The sequence below is a fragment of the Oncorhynchus clarkii genome, chromosome 4, assembly GCF_045791955.1.
Source record: "Oncorhynchus clarkii lewisi isolate Uvic-CL-2024 chromosome 4, UVic_Ocla_1.0, whole genome shotgun sequence".
In the NCBI taxonomy this organism is placed as follows: domain Eukaryota; kingdom Metazoa; phylum Chordata; class Actinopteri; order Salmoniformes; family Salmonidae; genus Oncorhynchus; species Oncorhynchus clarkii.
Genome location: NC_092150.1, coordinates 82,198,602 through 82,214,268, shown reverse-complemented (window position 1 = coordinate 82,214,268; position 15,667 = coordinate 82,198,602). Strand labels below are relative to the sequence as shown.

Below are 15,667 nucleotides of genomic sequence, written 5' to 3'. Positions count from 1 at the left end.
CCTAGTGGATATACACTACACAAGGCTCCTCTTCCTTGGTAAACTACGCTGGCTCCCCCTAGTGGATAAACACTACACAAGGCTCCCCTTCCTTGGAAATATACTCTGGCTCCCCCTAGTGGATATACACTACACAACGCTCCACTTCCTTGGAAAGATACTCTGGCTCCCCCTAGTGGATATACACTACACAACGCTCCCCTTGGAAAGATACTCTGGCTCCCCCTAGTGGATATACACTACACAAGGCTCCTCTTCCTTGGTAAACTACTCTGGCTCCCCCTAGTGGATAAACACTACACAAGGCTCCTCTTCCTTGGAAAGATACTCTGGCTCCCCCTGGTGAATATGCACTACACAAGGAACCTCTTGTTTGGTAAGCTACTCTGGCTCCCAAGCCCCTAGTGGATATACACTACACAAGGTGGACTTCCGCTTTGGGTGGAACACAGCAAAGAGCCCCCCCCCCCCCCCAAAAAAAACGACTCCACCCACATGCACGTAGATCAACAGTGTTAAGAGGGCCTATCAGGAGCCTCAGATTAATCACTGTGAGGTTTCAGGCCTGTGATGCAGATCTCCAGAGTAAATGGGAGACGAGATGCGGCAGCCTCTCGGAGCCAAACCAACGCCACCTCTAATCTGGGGCTGTGAACACACAGATTTAGTGTTGACGTTAGCCCTGGGGTGAAACACACACCGAGTCTCATCTACAACGGCAGGATTTGGCTAATCCTCAGAGTACAGTCTTGACCCTCTACTACCGAGTTCAATTTAACCTGTAGGGAATGGATGTGGAACACACACAAACACACAGACAGTATCGATCAAGCCAGCCAGAGTTTATGAGAGAATCAATGATAATCTAATCATCGGGATAGGCACGTGTTGCGAGGCAGTTTTATGTTATGCTCCTAATAGATGACAGTGCTGAGATGGTGTCCGCTTGCACTTGCACTCTGGGAGAAAAACCAGTGCAAGGAGGAATAGACAGAGGCAGCCCAAAACACATTGCATTACAATGCATGCATTAAGATGTGGTGCCCTTGCCTTCACCTTCAAGCGGCTACATCAACAGGAATATGTAAAGCTGCCGGCCGATAATGTGTGAGAGCTTGGGCTAGCTCTATTTCAGGGGGCCAGAATTCTGCAACATTTTCAAATCAGGAGGCCAGGGCGGGAGGAGGGAGAGGCAGAGAGGCAGAGTCTGTTTGATGACCCAGATAAAGGATATTTTCACTGTTGAGCAGCCAGTCGATGGGTTAGTAAGCACATCGGTGCTCAGAGCTGGGAACGGCGCAGTCTACGCATTGGCGATTCTCCAAATTAATTTCATTTCGGCCATATAAAAAACACTGCTATGAACTCATGAGCTATGTTGGCTAACTTTGTCAAGTGATATAATGTGTGTCAGGGGACAGTGACAAGGCAACGCGATGACGTCAGTATGATAAAAGGGTGTGAAAAGTGGTCATTGAGTCTAGAATGATGAAACGGGTGAATCTAGGCCTTGTGAGCCTGGAAGGCTTTAGGCTTATATCTTTATGGTGAAAACCAGACGGGTCTAGACTAGCAGGACAAGCGTCACACACTGGCTTACCCTCCAGACAAGGTTTAAAGGGATACTGCAAGATTCTGGTATTTTTCTACTTAACCAAAACATACGCTACCATACCTGTTCACTTCCAGTCATTGCGCAAACGCTATTTAGCATTGGCTCGCGAAACATCAAACTTCCAGAAAAATAGTAACCACCAAGAACCGTATCCAAAAAGCATCTCAAAAAAGGTCCAGGGAAGCCTGGTAAAACCTGTTTTAAGACAAAAAACCTGCCAGTTCTGAGTCGGTTTTTCCATGATGTTAAAACACTGCTCAGACAAACTCTGAAGTAAGAGTAAAATCAACTCAAAAGTTTCTCAGCTGGTAACCATGACAGTTTGAGGTACCCCAAAGGAAATACACCCATAGACTTTTTCCAGATTTTGTTCTGTTACAAAGTGGGATTAAAATGTATTTCTTAGGGCCACACAAGTGGTGCAGAGGTCTCAGGCACTGCATCGCAGTGCTTGAGGCGTGACCACAGACCCGGGTTTGATCCCGGGCTGTGTTACAGCCGGCCATGACGGGGACACCCATGAGGCGGTTCCCAATTGGCCCAGCATTGTCCGGGTTAAGGGAGGGTTTGGCCTGCTGGACTTTCCTTGTCTCAACGCTCTCTAGCAACTACTTGTGGCAGGACGGGCACCTGTAAGCTGACTTCGGTCGCCAGCTGGACGCGTTTCCTCCAACACATTGGTGTGGCTGGCTTCCGGGTTAAGCAAGCAGTGTGTCAAGAAGCATGGCTCTCAACCTTCACCTCTCCCGAATCAGAGGGGAGCTGCAGCGTTGGGACAAGACTAACTACCAATTGGATATCACAAAATTGGGGAGAAAATGGGGTAAAAGTACACAAAAAAAATACATTTCTTGTCAACGATCTACACAAAATATGTCAGAGCGGAAGAAAAATTATAACATTTGTAAAAAAGAAAATTTAAAAAAAGAAAAAGATAAACCATAATCTTAATTAGATAAGTATTCAACCCATTGAGTCAATACATGTTAATATGCCCTTTGGCAGAGATGACAGCTGTGAGTATTTCTGGGTAACTGTCTAAGAGCTTTCCACACCTGGATGTGAAACATTTGCTGATTATTCTAGTTCAAAATTCTTCAAGCTCGGTCAAATTGGTTGTTGATCTTGGCAAGACAACCATTTTCAGATTTTCAAACAAATTTAAGTCGAAACTGTAACTCGGCCACTCAGGAACATTCACCGTCTTCTTGGTAAACAACTTTAATATAGATTTGGACTTATGTTTTAGGTTATTGTCCTACTAAAAGGTGAATACATCTCCCAGTGTCTGGTGGAAAGCAGACAACCAGGTTTTCCTCTAGGAGTATGCCTGTGCTTAGCACCAGTCAGGTTTGATTTTTTATCCTAAAAAAAAATCCTCAGTCCTGATTATAAGCATACCCATAACATGATGCAGCCACCACTACGCTTGAAAATATGGAGAGTGGTACTCAGTAATGTGCTTTATTGGATATGCCACAAACATAACACTTTGTATTAAGGACAAAAAGTGAATTGCTTTGCCACATTTTTTGCAGTATTACTTTAGTGCCTTGCTGCAAACAGTGTACATGTTTTGCAGTATTACTTTAGAGCCTTGTTGTAAACAGTGTACATGTTTTTCAGTATTACTTTAGAGCCTTGTTGTAAACAGTGTACATGTTTTGCAGTATTACTTTAGTGCCTTGCTGCAAACAGTGTACATGTTTTGCAGTATTACTTTAGAGCCTTGTTGTAAACAGTGTACATGTTTTGCAGTATTACTTTAGAGCCTTGTTGTAAACAGTGTACATGTTTTGCAGTATTACTTTAGAGCCTTGTTGTAAACAGTGTACATGTTTTGCAGTATTACTTTAGAGCCTTGTTGTAAACAGTGTACATGTTTTGCAGTATTACTTTAGAGCCTTGTTGTAAACAGTGTACATGTTTTGCAGTATTACTTTAGAGCCTTGTTGTAAACAGTGTACATGTTTTGCAGTATTACTTTAGAGCCTTGTTGCAAACAGTGTACATGTTTTGGAATATTTTTTATTCTGAACAAGCTTCATTTTCACTGTCAATTAGGGTCATATTGTGGAGTAACTACAATGTTGTTGATCCATCCTCAGTTTTTTCCTATCACTGCCATTAAACTAACTGTTTTAAAGTCCTATTGGCCTCATGGTGAAATCCCTGAGTCCGAATCCCTGAGTTTCCTCATCGGCAACCGAGCCAGGAAGAAAGCATTTGTAGTGACTGGGTGTATTGATACACCATCCAACGTGTAATTAATAACTTCATCATGCTCAAGAGATATTCAATATCTTAAAAAAAAAAAATCTACCAATAGGTGCCCTTCTTTGCGAGGCATTGGAAAACCTCCCTGGTCTTTCTGGTTGAATCAGTGTTTTGAAATTCACTGCTTGACTGAGGGACCTTACATATGTGGGGTGCAGACAGGAGGTAGTCATGGAAAACACTATTTTTGCACACAGAGTTCATGCAACTTCTTATGTGACTTGTTAAGCACATTTGTACTCTTGCCATAACAAAAGGGTTGAATACGTATTGACTCAAGACATTTCAGCTTTTCAGTATTATTTAATTTGTAAAAATAATTCTACTTTGACATTATGGGTGATTGTGTGTAGGCCAGTGACAAAAACAATCTCAATTCAATACATGTTTAATTCAGGCTGTAGCACGAAGGAATGTGGATCAATTCAAGGGGTGTGAACACTTTCTGAAGGCACTGAAGTGATGACGTTCATTGACCAAGTCATAGAATTATGGGGAATAACCAATCGCGATGAGGCATCGCCAGCTGTGAACTCAACAACAGGTGTCAGGCAACACGTAAATGTAACTGTACATCAAACGTCACAATGGTAAAACATTTTCATATCATTTTTGCCTGACAACCACTCTTACCTCTTTCTTAATATGTAGGCATGCATTACCTTTTTTAATCAATTCTGACCGGCATACTGCACTGAATCATACAGTATTTCGTATTAGGATCCCCATTAGTTGTTGCAAAAGCAGCAGCTACTTTTCCTGGGGTCCACACAATACATGACATAATACAGAACATCAATAGACAAGAACAACTCAAGCCCACATGTCAATGCATACACACAAACTATCTAGGTCAAATAGGGGAGAGTCGTTGTGTCGTGAGATGTTGCTCTATCTGTTTTTTGAAACCAGGTTTGCTGTTTATTTGCGCAATATGAGATGGCTCCATGCAATAAGCGCTCTATATAATACTGTATGCTTTCTTGAATTTGTTCTGAATTTGGGGACTGTGAAAATACCTCTGGTGGGGTAAGTGTGTGTGTCAGAGCTGTGTGTAAGTTGACTATGCTAACAAGTTTCTTATAAAAAGAAGTGATGCAGTCAGTCTCTCCTCAACTCAAAGCCAAGAGAGACTGGCATGCATAGTATTTATATCAGCCCTGTGATTACAATGAAGAGCAAGACGTGCCGCTCTGTTCTGGGCCAGCTGCGTCTAGAAAGGACAATAATCAAGATCAGACAAAACTAGACCCTGCAGAACTTGCTTGTTGGAGTGTGGCGTCAAAAAAGCAGAGCATCTCTTTATTACGGACAGACCTCTCCCCATTTTAACAACCATTGAACCATATGTTTGACCATGACAGTTTACAATCTAAGGTAACGCCAAGTAATTTAGTTTCCTCAACTTGTTCAACAGCCACACCATTCATTACCAGATTCAGCTGAGGTGTAGAACTTAACCTGTCTAGGACTGGGGTTCTAGGCGGAACCCCCCCCCCCCCCGTAACAGCCAGTGAAAGTGCAGGGAGCCAAAATCAAAACGACAAAAATCTCATAATTAAAATTCTTCAAGCATACAAGTATTCTACACCATTTTAAAGATACAATTCTCGTTAATCCAGCCACAGTGTCTGATTTCAAAAATGATTTACAGCGAAAGCACCACAAACGATTATGTTAGGTCACCACCAAGCCACAGAAAAACATTGGAATTTACATTGGCGAGTTACGTTCAGTAGTTCTAAAACATGCAATGATATTGCAGAGAGCCACATCAATTTACAGAAAAACTCATAATAAACATTGATAAAGATATGACTATTATACATGGAACTTTAGATAAACTTCTCCTTAAAGGGCGATGTGTTTGAGTAGCTAACCAAGGAAGAGGAGCCTTGTGTAGTGTATATCCACTAGGGGGAACCAGAGTAGTTTACCAAACAAGATGAGCCTTGTGTAGTGTATATCCACTAGGGGGAGCCAGAGTAGCCACTTCTGCAGACTAGTCCAATGACTGGTGCAGTCTTCGTCAGGGCTAGGAGTTTTTCAGGCTCATCAACAAATGAACCTTTTCTGTTGCCAAGGTAAACACGTACTCCATCACACTTCGTCTTTTATGAAGATATATGTCAGTGTGAACTCTCCAATCTGATTTCCATTCTGTGATGTTAGCCAGATCAGGATGTTGTGGGTTTAGCGTTCAGGCCTAGACCTAGCCACCAACATCTGCAGGTGTAGCAGTGAAGATACTACACCGTGACCTTGTTGCCTTGTCAGAGACTGGAACCAGCATTGATTAGTTTGTGTTCTATGCCTTTTTTTTTTTTTGGTCTGCCAGAGGGTAGGCTATTTTCATTCTTCACTGATGCATTAGGGCTGTTGTCTGAGGAGTAATACCCAACATTTTATTTTAGGTGTCCTCCCGTTCACCACTGCCCTTTACGCTGAATCAGTCTCTTATCTGCACTAGGATTTATCTGCTGATAGCAAACCTAAACCTTTTTTGTTGCTGTTTACCCCAACACAGAGAAGAATAGTCGGTATTGTGATTCTGTAGCCTCTTTTGTTTTTGAGCTGTTCAGGAGGAAGACCTGTCTGGTAAGTGATGTAGCCTGTGATGTGAAAGCTGGTGAGGAGGAGAAAGCCCTCGTTCCAAATAAGGATGTAGAGTCGAGGAAGGAGATGCTGTTGGTAGAATCTTACCTTGTCAGCAGTTTTGATACAGTACGCCCAGTGCTGCTTTTCAGATCATTTACTGATCTCAGGCCTGTAGAGAGAAATGAAAAACTAGGCTGTGTGTTGTAATGAAGTAAATTATGCAGTATATAGGACTTTTAAATGAACTTTAAACATCTGTCACTCACACAAAAGCACACATTTGAATTCTTGACAATGTTATTTATCCTAGTGACATCCTCAGTGAGTGTATTGTTCTGGTTTGATGCCTATTTGGACTATGATGTGAAGGCTAAACTTTCCGTGAGTTTATTAATCTGATATACTAAGAATGCCAGCCAAAGGCCTTCCCACGCTGTAAATCAGATTGTCTTTTACGACTGTGCGATGTTACCAAATTACAATCTTGACATCAACCTGGCCAGATGGTACATTTTGCTTCCGTTCTGTCATCACATTCTGCGATTGGCTTGCGAGGCTATGTCAACCAATGTAGGCTACGTCAACTGCAGAGGTGTATTCGATCTGCGTATGTGTCAGCGCCAGCAGCTGAGACTGCAATATCCTACAGTATGTGCAGGCCTTTAGGGACCTTATATATTCTCATTTTGACATAGTTTTTCTGTATCTGCTTTAGGTTTTGACATTTGGAGGCCTTTCGCTCTTCGGCAGACCCACTCGGACCCAGATAATGGGCACAACCTGGGCAGGAGCGGCCGACCGATGATGACACTCTGCTGCACTATGACCAGCCATGCTCTCGTCCAAGGCGTTTCCCAGAAGGGGCTCCCCTTTCCGACACTGTGCTTACATAGGCCAGGAATACAACTACATCATACAAAAGGAATGATGGCATGGACTTGTCTGAACTATGGCACACCTGCAGGATAAAGGTGAGGTCCCCCGACATCTGATACCAAAAGCAAAACCAAGATCAAGTAGATCTACATTTTATAAGGAAAAAACAAGTCAATGAACAACTGATGGTTTAGCGTCCACACTTTCACCATGTTGACGAGGTTGCACCATGGCTGCTGATTCCCGTAGACTAGTAGACTCTTCGGTGCGGCACTGAGCCCAGTGACCCTAACCCATGATGCAGCGTAACGGTGGCGGGGTGGGGGCTGGTGGCCAGCCGTGGGTGCTGCGGCGCGTGCGCCTCACCTGGCTCAGCTTCATGCTCTTCTTCATCCTGGTCTTCTTCCCGCTCATTGCCCACTACTACCTCACCACCATCGACGAGGCAGGCGGCCCCGACAAGCGCATCTTCGGCCCTCGGCCCGGCGGTGAGCTGTGCGAAGCCAAGCACGTGCAGGACCTGTGCCGCATCCGCGAGTCGGTCAGCGAGGAGCTGCTTCAGCTGGAGGCCAAGCGGCAAGAGCTGAACGGGGAGATCGTCCGACTCAACCTGCGTATCGAAGCGTGCAAGCGTAGCATCGACAGTGCCAAGCAGGACCTGCTGCAGTTGAAGAACGTCATCAGCCAGACGGAGCACTCATACAAGGAGCTGATGGCCCAGAACCAGCCCAAGCTCTCGCTTCCCGTGAGGTTATTACCTGACAAGGACGACCCAGGACTACCCCCGCCCAAGTCTGCCCACGTCTGCCGCCTGCGCTCCTGCTTCGACTACGCCCGCTGCCCGTTGACCTCTGGCTTCCCTGTGTACGTCTACGACACGGCCTCCTACCCCTGGGGTGAGTCCCTGGACCCACTGGTCAGGCAGGCCTTCGCCACCTCGGTGAAGAGCAGCATCTACGTGACGGACAACCCCAGCATCGCCTGTCTGTATGTGGTGCTGGTGGGGGAGCTGCAAGAGTCTCCTTCCTCCCCCCTCCCGGCCCCCTCAGCGCTGGAGAAGCAGCTGAAGGCTCTGCCGTACTGGAGGTCTGACGGACACAACCATCTCCTGGTCCACCTTTCCAGGAAGTCCATGACACAGAACTTCCTGTACAATGTGAGCACGGGCCGGGCGGCAGTGGCCCAGTCCACCTTTCTTGAACAGCAGTACCGCGAGGGCTTTGACCTGGTGGTGTCCCCACTGGTCCATGCCCTCTCTGAGCCCAACTTCCTGGAGGTGCCGCCCCAGGTGCCCGTCAAGAGGAAGTACCTGTTTACCTTCCAGGGCGAGAGGGTGGAGTCTCTGAGGAGCAGCCTGCAGGAGGGGCCGCCTCAGTCCTTTGAGGAGGAGATGGAGGGAGACCCGCCAGCCGACTACGACGATCGTATCATCGGAACGCTTAAGGCAGTGCAGGACAGCCGCCTGGACCGGGTGCTGGTGGAGTTCACCTGTAAGAGCCCGCAGCCCAGCCTGCCCACAGAGTGGGCCCTGTGTGGGGAGAGGGAGGAGCGGCTAGAGGTCCTTAAGGCCTCCACCTTTGCCTTGGTCATCTCCCCCGGGGACGGTCAACTGATGGCCTCAGCGGGCAATGGCATGAGGCTGTTTGAGGCCCTGGAGGTGGGGGCCATCCCTGTGGTACTGGGGGACCATGCCAGGCTGCCCTACCATCAGCTGGTCCACTGGAGCGAGGCGGCCATTATGGTGCCCAAGCCCCGCATCACCGAGCTGCACTTCCTGCTACGCAGCCTATCAGACAATGACCTGCTGGCCATGCGGCGACAGGGCCGCTTCCTGTGGGAAACCTACTTCTCTACCTCAGAGAACGTCCTGGGCACAATTCTGGCTAGCGTCCGGACCCGCATCCAGGTGCCCCCCGCGCCCATCCACGAGGAGCCCGCCCAGGAGATCCCCCACAAGGCGGGCAAGATGGCGGGCACGGATGCTAACATGGGCGACAATGGCGACCTGGACCTGGGTCCCGTGGAGACGGAGCCACCCTACGCCTCACCACGCTTCCTTCGAAACTTCACCTACACAGCATCCGACACCTACCAGACCTGGAACCGCGCCCCTGGGCCTTTCCACCTCTTCCCTCACACGCCGCTGGACCCGGTGCTGCCCTCGGAGGCCAAGTTCCTGGGTTCGGGCACGGGCTTCCGCCCCATTGGCAGTGGCACGGGTGGCTCGGGGAAGGAGTTTCAGGCAGCGCTGGGTGGGAACGTGCCCCGGGAGCAGTTCACAGTGGTCATGCTGACCTATGAGAGGGAGGAGGTTCTGATGAACTCCCTGGAGAGGCTCAACGGGCTGCCTTACCTCAACAAGGTGGTGGTGGTGTGGAACTCCCCCAAGCCTCCTTCAGATGACCTGCTGTGGCCAGACATCGGCCTGCCCATTGTGGTGAGTACCTTCCGCCGTCGCTGAATACCAAACATACCCCTGCTGCTTAGTGCTCTCACTGCTCAGAATGAACAATATTATTGAATGGGAGAGAATACTCTGAAATGCAAAAAGTGTAACCTCAACCTGTGATGTGGTGCAGCAGTCTGAGGCTGTGTGTCTGAGAGACATCAGGCTAGCTCCTGAAGCTGATTTGATCTGCTCTCCCTGCTTCGCTTTGAAGCTTTTCCCTACAGGTCTGCAGGCCAGCCAGTCAAAATACACCCACTGATATAAAAGGAAATAGAACATGTTTAGTCCACAGCAAAGGTCTGGCTTTTATAGTAGATGAGAAGTTAAACAGAATATTCAAGAACCCCAAATGACACAGCCTGTGGGCGAGATTCCCTCTCTGCAGGGTGTTGTGATGGGAGGATAGTTGAATGATCTTGAATTAATAGCCTAATTGGTTGACACATTTTAAAATCCTCTTAAATATTTATTGCTATTGGACATACCTTGTTTTTAAAGAGCGGGTAGTCTAAGAATGTTGTTGAGAAAGGGGGGCTGAGTGGTTTGGCCCATGGTTTACTACCCTGTGCTCTAGGCCTACTTTAATGAAATTCCACATTAGGACTCATAGGATGCAAAACACATTGTTTTTGCTCTGTACTGGAAGTCCTCTATTTTGAAAATGTGCCTGCATGCCAGTGCACACATTATTGGGATTGTATTACAAATGAACTAATTAACAAAATACTAAAAGATGTTTCTTCAGTGAAGATTCCTGTGGACTTCCAGTCTTTGCGCTAACACAAGTTAGCGATGGCTCCAGAAAATACCTTCAACTTCCTTCAAACTGCACACAGAACAATGGTATCCATGAGTTCATGTAGACAAAAGGGCATTGCCAAGATGTTGCACTATCCCTCTAACATGTCTCCTGTCCTGCAGGTGGTGCGCACGGAGAAGAACAGCCTCAACAACCGGTTCCTGCCCTGGGACGTCGTGGAGACGGAAGCCATCTTGTCCATCGACGACGACGCCCACCTCCGCCACGACGAGATCATGTTCGGGTTCAGGTCAGTGGGGGGGGGGCCAAAGCCAAAGTTCTTTGGAAAAAGAAAGTGCCATATGTTTTGTGTCTCATAGATTTATAAATATACATTTTTCAGATTATCTGTCTACAGATAATGACAAATGTGTGAATTGACACTTATTCCAAAATATGTTTTAAAACTCTAACATTCAGAGAGCTAATATCTATACCATACATGTCAGTCTCTCTTGGCTAAATGTAGAGGAGAGACTGACTGCATCACTTCTTGTTTTTATAAGAAACATTGTTAAACTCAAAATGTTTGCATAATCAACTTACATAGAGCACTGACACACACTCTTACCCCACCGGACATGCCACCAGGGGTCTTTTCACAGTGTCCAGGTCCAGAACACACTTACCCCACCGGACATGCCACCAGGAGTCTTTTTCACAGTGTCCAGGTCCAGAACACACTTACCCCACCGGACATGCCACCAGGGGTCTTTTCACAGTGTCCAGGTCCAGAACACACTTACCCCACCGGACATGCCACCAGGAGTCTTTTCACAGTGTCCAGGTCCAGAACACACTTACCCCACCGGACATGCCACCAGGGGTCTTTTCACAGTGTCCAGGTCCAGAACACACTTACCCCACCGGACATGCCACCAGGAGTCTTTTCACAGTGTCCAGGTCCAGAACACACTTACCCCACCGGACATGCCACCAGGGGTCTTTTCACAGTGTCCAGGTCCAGAACACACTTACCCCACCGGACATGCCACCAGTGGTCTTTTCACAGTCCCAAAATCCAGAACAAAAAAAAGAGACCTTCAGTATTATATAGAGCCATGATTACGTGGAACTCCTTTCCATCAAAGATATTGTGTGTATGTACTGATATGTAGGTTGTATGGGACGTTTTACATTTATGCAGTCCTTGAGCTGTTTTTGTCTATTAATGTTCTGTATTATTTCATGCTTTGTGTGGACCCCAGGAAGAGTAGCTGCTGCAACAGCTCGTGCGGATCCTAATAAAATACCAAATACCAGCCACACTGACATTGAAAAGCATTTGAAGCACAGAATATACCACACAAAACAAACACATCTCACTGACCCTGACAGATCAACAAGAGAAAAATGGACCATGTTGAATTTTCAAGCACCACCCGAGCTAGACTTGCCTCACCATGAATATATACAGTGCGTTCGGAAAGTATTCAGACCATTTACTCAGTACTTTGTTGAAGCACCTTTACAGTGGGCGACCAGTTCTAGGAAGAGTCTTGATGGTTCCAAACTTCTTCCATTTAAGAACAACGGAGGCCACTGTGTTCTTGGGGACCTTCAATGCTGCAGACATATTTTGGTACCCTTCCCCAGATCTGTGCCTCGACACAATCCTGTCTCGGAGCTCTATAGACAATTCCTTCAACCTCATGGCTTGTTTTTTGCTCTGACATGCATTGTCAACTACGGAACCTTATATTGACGTGTGTGCCTTTCCAAATCATGTCCAATCAATTGAATTTACCACAGGTGGACTCAAATCAGGTTGTAGAAACATCTCAAGGATGATCAATGGAAACAGGATGCACCTGAGCGGAGTATTTAATCATTTTTAGAATAAGGCTGTAATTAAACAAAAAAATACTTTACGAATGCACTGTAATACCATATATAAAGCTACGTTCTTGGATAAAAATAAATAACAAAATGGCCGTGCTAGGGAAATGTAACCCCTCCCAAATCCATAGACGGCGCTCTACATCCAATGACTGAACATATTTTTACAAAATCTTAACCATATTTTGAATCTATGCATTGTTTACATTCTTGCTGTTTTTAAACAATGGAGAAATAAAACCTCAGCCTATATTTTGGGTAATGGTAAAGACATGGTTATGCTATGTCCCTCAGGCATTTTTTAAGTTACATTCTTCAAGGATCAATGGGTGTAAATATCAAGGATTTAATTTACTATTGAACAGCTTTAAATCCCAGGCTGTAGCTTTAAGTACTGTTTAAAGCCTAAGTGGGGACTTGTGATTATGTGAACAGCACTCTGTGCATCATCTAAAGGTTAGCCACTGCAGCATGTCCGGGCAGGCAAAATGCTGCACTGTATGAATGGTGTCATTTGTCATGAATTATCCTGAACTCTCCTGGAATGTTTATCCTCACCTAGAATTCTCCTGGAATGTTTCTCCTCACCTTGAATTCTCCTGGAATGTTTCTCCTCACCTATAACTCTCATGGAATGTTTCTCCTCACCTAGAACTCTCATGGAATGTTTCTCCTCACCTAGAACTCTCATGGAATGTTTCTCCTCACCTTGAACTCTCCTTGAATGTTTCTCCTCACCTTGAACTCTCCTGGAATGTTTCTCCTCACCTAGAATTCTCCTGGAATGTTTCCCCTCACCTAGAACTCTCCTGGAGTGTTGCTCCTCACCTAGAACTCTCCTGGAATGTTTCTCCCCACCTTGAACTCTCCTGGAATGTTTCTCATCACCTAGAATTATCCTGGAATGTTTCCCCTCTCCCAGAACTCTCCTTGAATGTTTCTCCCCACCTTGAACTCTCCTGGAATGTTTCTCCCCACCTTGAACTCTCCTGGAATGTTTCTCCCCACGTTGAACTCTCCTGGAATGTTTCTCCCCACCTTGAACTCTCCTGGAATGTTTTGCCTCACCTAGAACTCTCCTCATATGTTTCGCCTCACCTAGAACTCTCCTGGAATGTTTTTATTTTTTTATTTTACCTTTATTTAACTAGGCAAGTCAGTTAAGAACAAATGTTTATTTTCAATGACGGCCTAGGAACAGTGGGTTAACTGCCTGTCCTCACCTAGAACTCTCCTGGAATGTTTCTCCTCACCTAGAACTCTCCTGGAATGTTTCTCCTCACTTAGAACTCTCCTGGACTGTTACCCCATCATCTAGAACTCTCCTGGACTGTTACCCCATCATCTAGAACTCTCCTGGACTGTTATCCCATCATCTAGAACTCTCTTGGACTGTTGTTTCTCCTCACTTAGAACAACCGCTCCAGTGGGAATTTATAAAGCATGCATGTAATGAGAATGTGCTAGATCGCCAAGGAAAAGGTCTGCTGTTTGATAGGAGTATATACTTGACGTGTGTGCACTTATGGAGAATTCCTCTGTTCACCAGAAGTAGAAATGTAGGTAACTCCAGAAGAGGTGTGTGTGCATGCAGAGAGGACACCCCCTCAGAGATGAGGGTGGGTGCAGTGTGTGGGAGATAAACGAATGCACAACGCATACCTCTATACAGCTCTTCTCCTTGTAGATTGCTGTCTTTGCTGATGAGCTGTAGAGACCTTGTTGTCAGCTAAATCATTTTCATTATAGGCCTTCATGTACAGTACAATATGTATATATTGTGGTCACATTTTGATGAAATTCTCCGCTCATTCCCCCCTGTATAATGCTGACTTTTCCTCTACATAATTGAATAAAACTGTATAAGTCTGGTTGGTTTCAGAATATGGTTAGTAACTGTATACCAGTCTGGTTTGTATCAGAGTATGGTTAGTAGCTGTATAACAGTCTGGTTGGTATCAGAGTATGGTTAGTAACTGTATAACAGTCTGGTTTGTATCAGAGTATGGTTAGTAACTGTATTCCAGTCTGGTTTGTATCAGAGTGTGGTCAGTAATCGTGTTTCTCTACGTGTCGTTGGGTTTATCAGACTATGGTCAGTAATCGTGTTTCTCTACGTGTCGTTGTGTTTATCAGAGTGTGGAGGGAGGCCAGGGACCGCATCGTGGGCTTCCCTGGGAGGTTCCATGCCTGGGACGTCAATCACCAGTCATGGCTCTATAACTCTAACTACTCCTGTGAACTGTCCATGGTACTGACGGGCGCCGCCTTCTTTCACAAGGTACAGTCCCTCCCCCTCTCCCATCATTCAACCCTGTGACCCCTGACCTCTATGCGACATAACTCTGCTGCCAACTCGCCTGTCTTACTCATCCCAATGTTATGTGCCCTAATGAACATGACTCTGGTTGATCCTCTGCTGCAGTACTACGCGTACCTGTACTCGTACGTGATGCCCCAGGCCATCCGCGACATGGTGGATGAGTACATCAACTGTGAGGACATCGCCATGAACTTCCTGGTGTCGCATATCACCCGCAAGCCCCCTATCAAGGTCAGTGGGCCACGCATGCACACACACCCACACCGAACATACACATTTTGAACACACACAGGTACTCTCAAAAACACACACACCCCGGGCCCTGCTGATTTATTTTTCTGCTCACTTAGACCGACCATTACTCAACCTGACATGTTCGTTATACTGTTGTGAATTATAAATCAGAACACAGCGAGATTGAATTGTTGCCCTAAGCTTGTGTTTCCCTCTAAATCTATTTGCAAGACATTTCTGACTAGTATTTACAGATTTATGGCTAGTGGACTAATTATACCAACCAAGCCAAGTGGAAGTTGTGAGACCCTCAGTTTTAGCCCCTTTGATATACAGAGCCTTGATTCTGAGGTGTTTCTTCAAATTAGTTTGGGAATTTAAGGACATGTTTTGATGGAGTGTGTAACTTACCAGGAATTCTCTGGTAGGAATTAGGCTGGTGAATAGTGCAGGCAGTGGAAGTAAACTCCTGTAACTAAGTGACTTGAATTTTTCTGGAAAATCAGCCTTAAGAGATGCAGTAAGCCTCCATCTTGTGTGCCGTGGACAATTACATTTGTCATTTTGCAGACACTCTTATCCAGAGGGCCTTTCAATTAGATCTGAAGTGCCTCTCTTCAGGGCACAGTGGCAGATTTTTCACCTAGTCGACTCAGG

At 45.9% G+C, this 15,667-nt stretch overlaps 1 protein-coding gene across 1 annotated transcript in view; it reads left to right on the top strand.

Annotated features, from left to right (window-relative positions):
- The window catches only part of LOC139407368 (exostosin-like 3), a 56,159-nt gene that overhangs the window by 35,334 nt on the left and 5,158 nt on the right, over positions 1-15,667 (top strand). Inside the window, exons 2-5 of the mRNA XM_071151088.1 lie at positions 7,206-9,803; positions 10,737-10,864; positions 14,590-14,734; positions 14,879-15,007. Coding sequence (XP_071007189.1) covers positions 7,662-9,803; positions 10,737-10,864; positions 14,590-14,734; positions 14,879-15,007 — 2,544 coding nt within the window. The 5' untranslated portion in view covers positions 7,206-7,661. The remainder of the gene's footprint in view (positions 1-7,205; positions 9,804-10,736; positions 10,865-14,589; positions 14,735-14,878; positions 15,008-15,667) is intronic.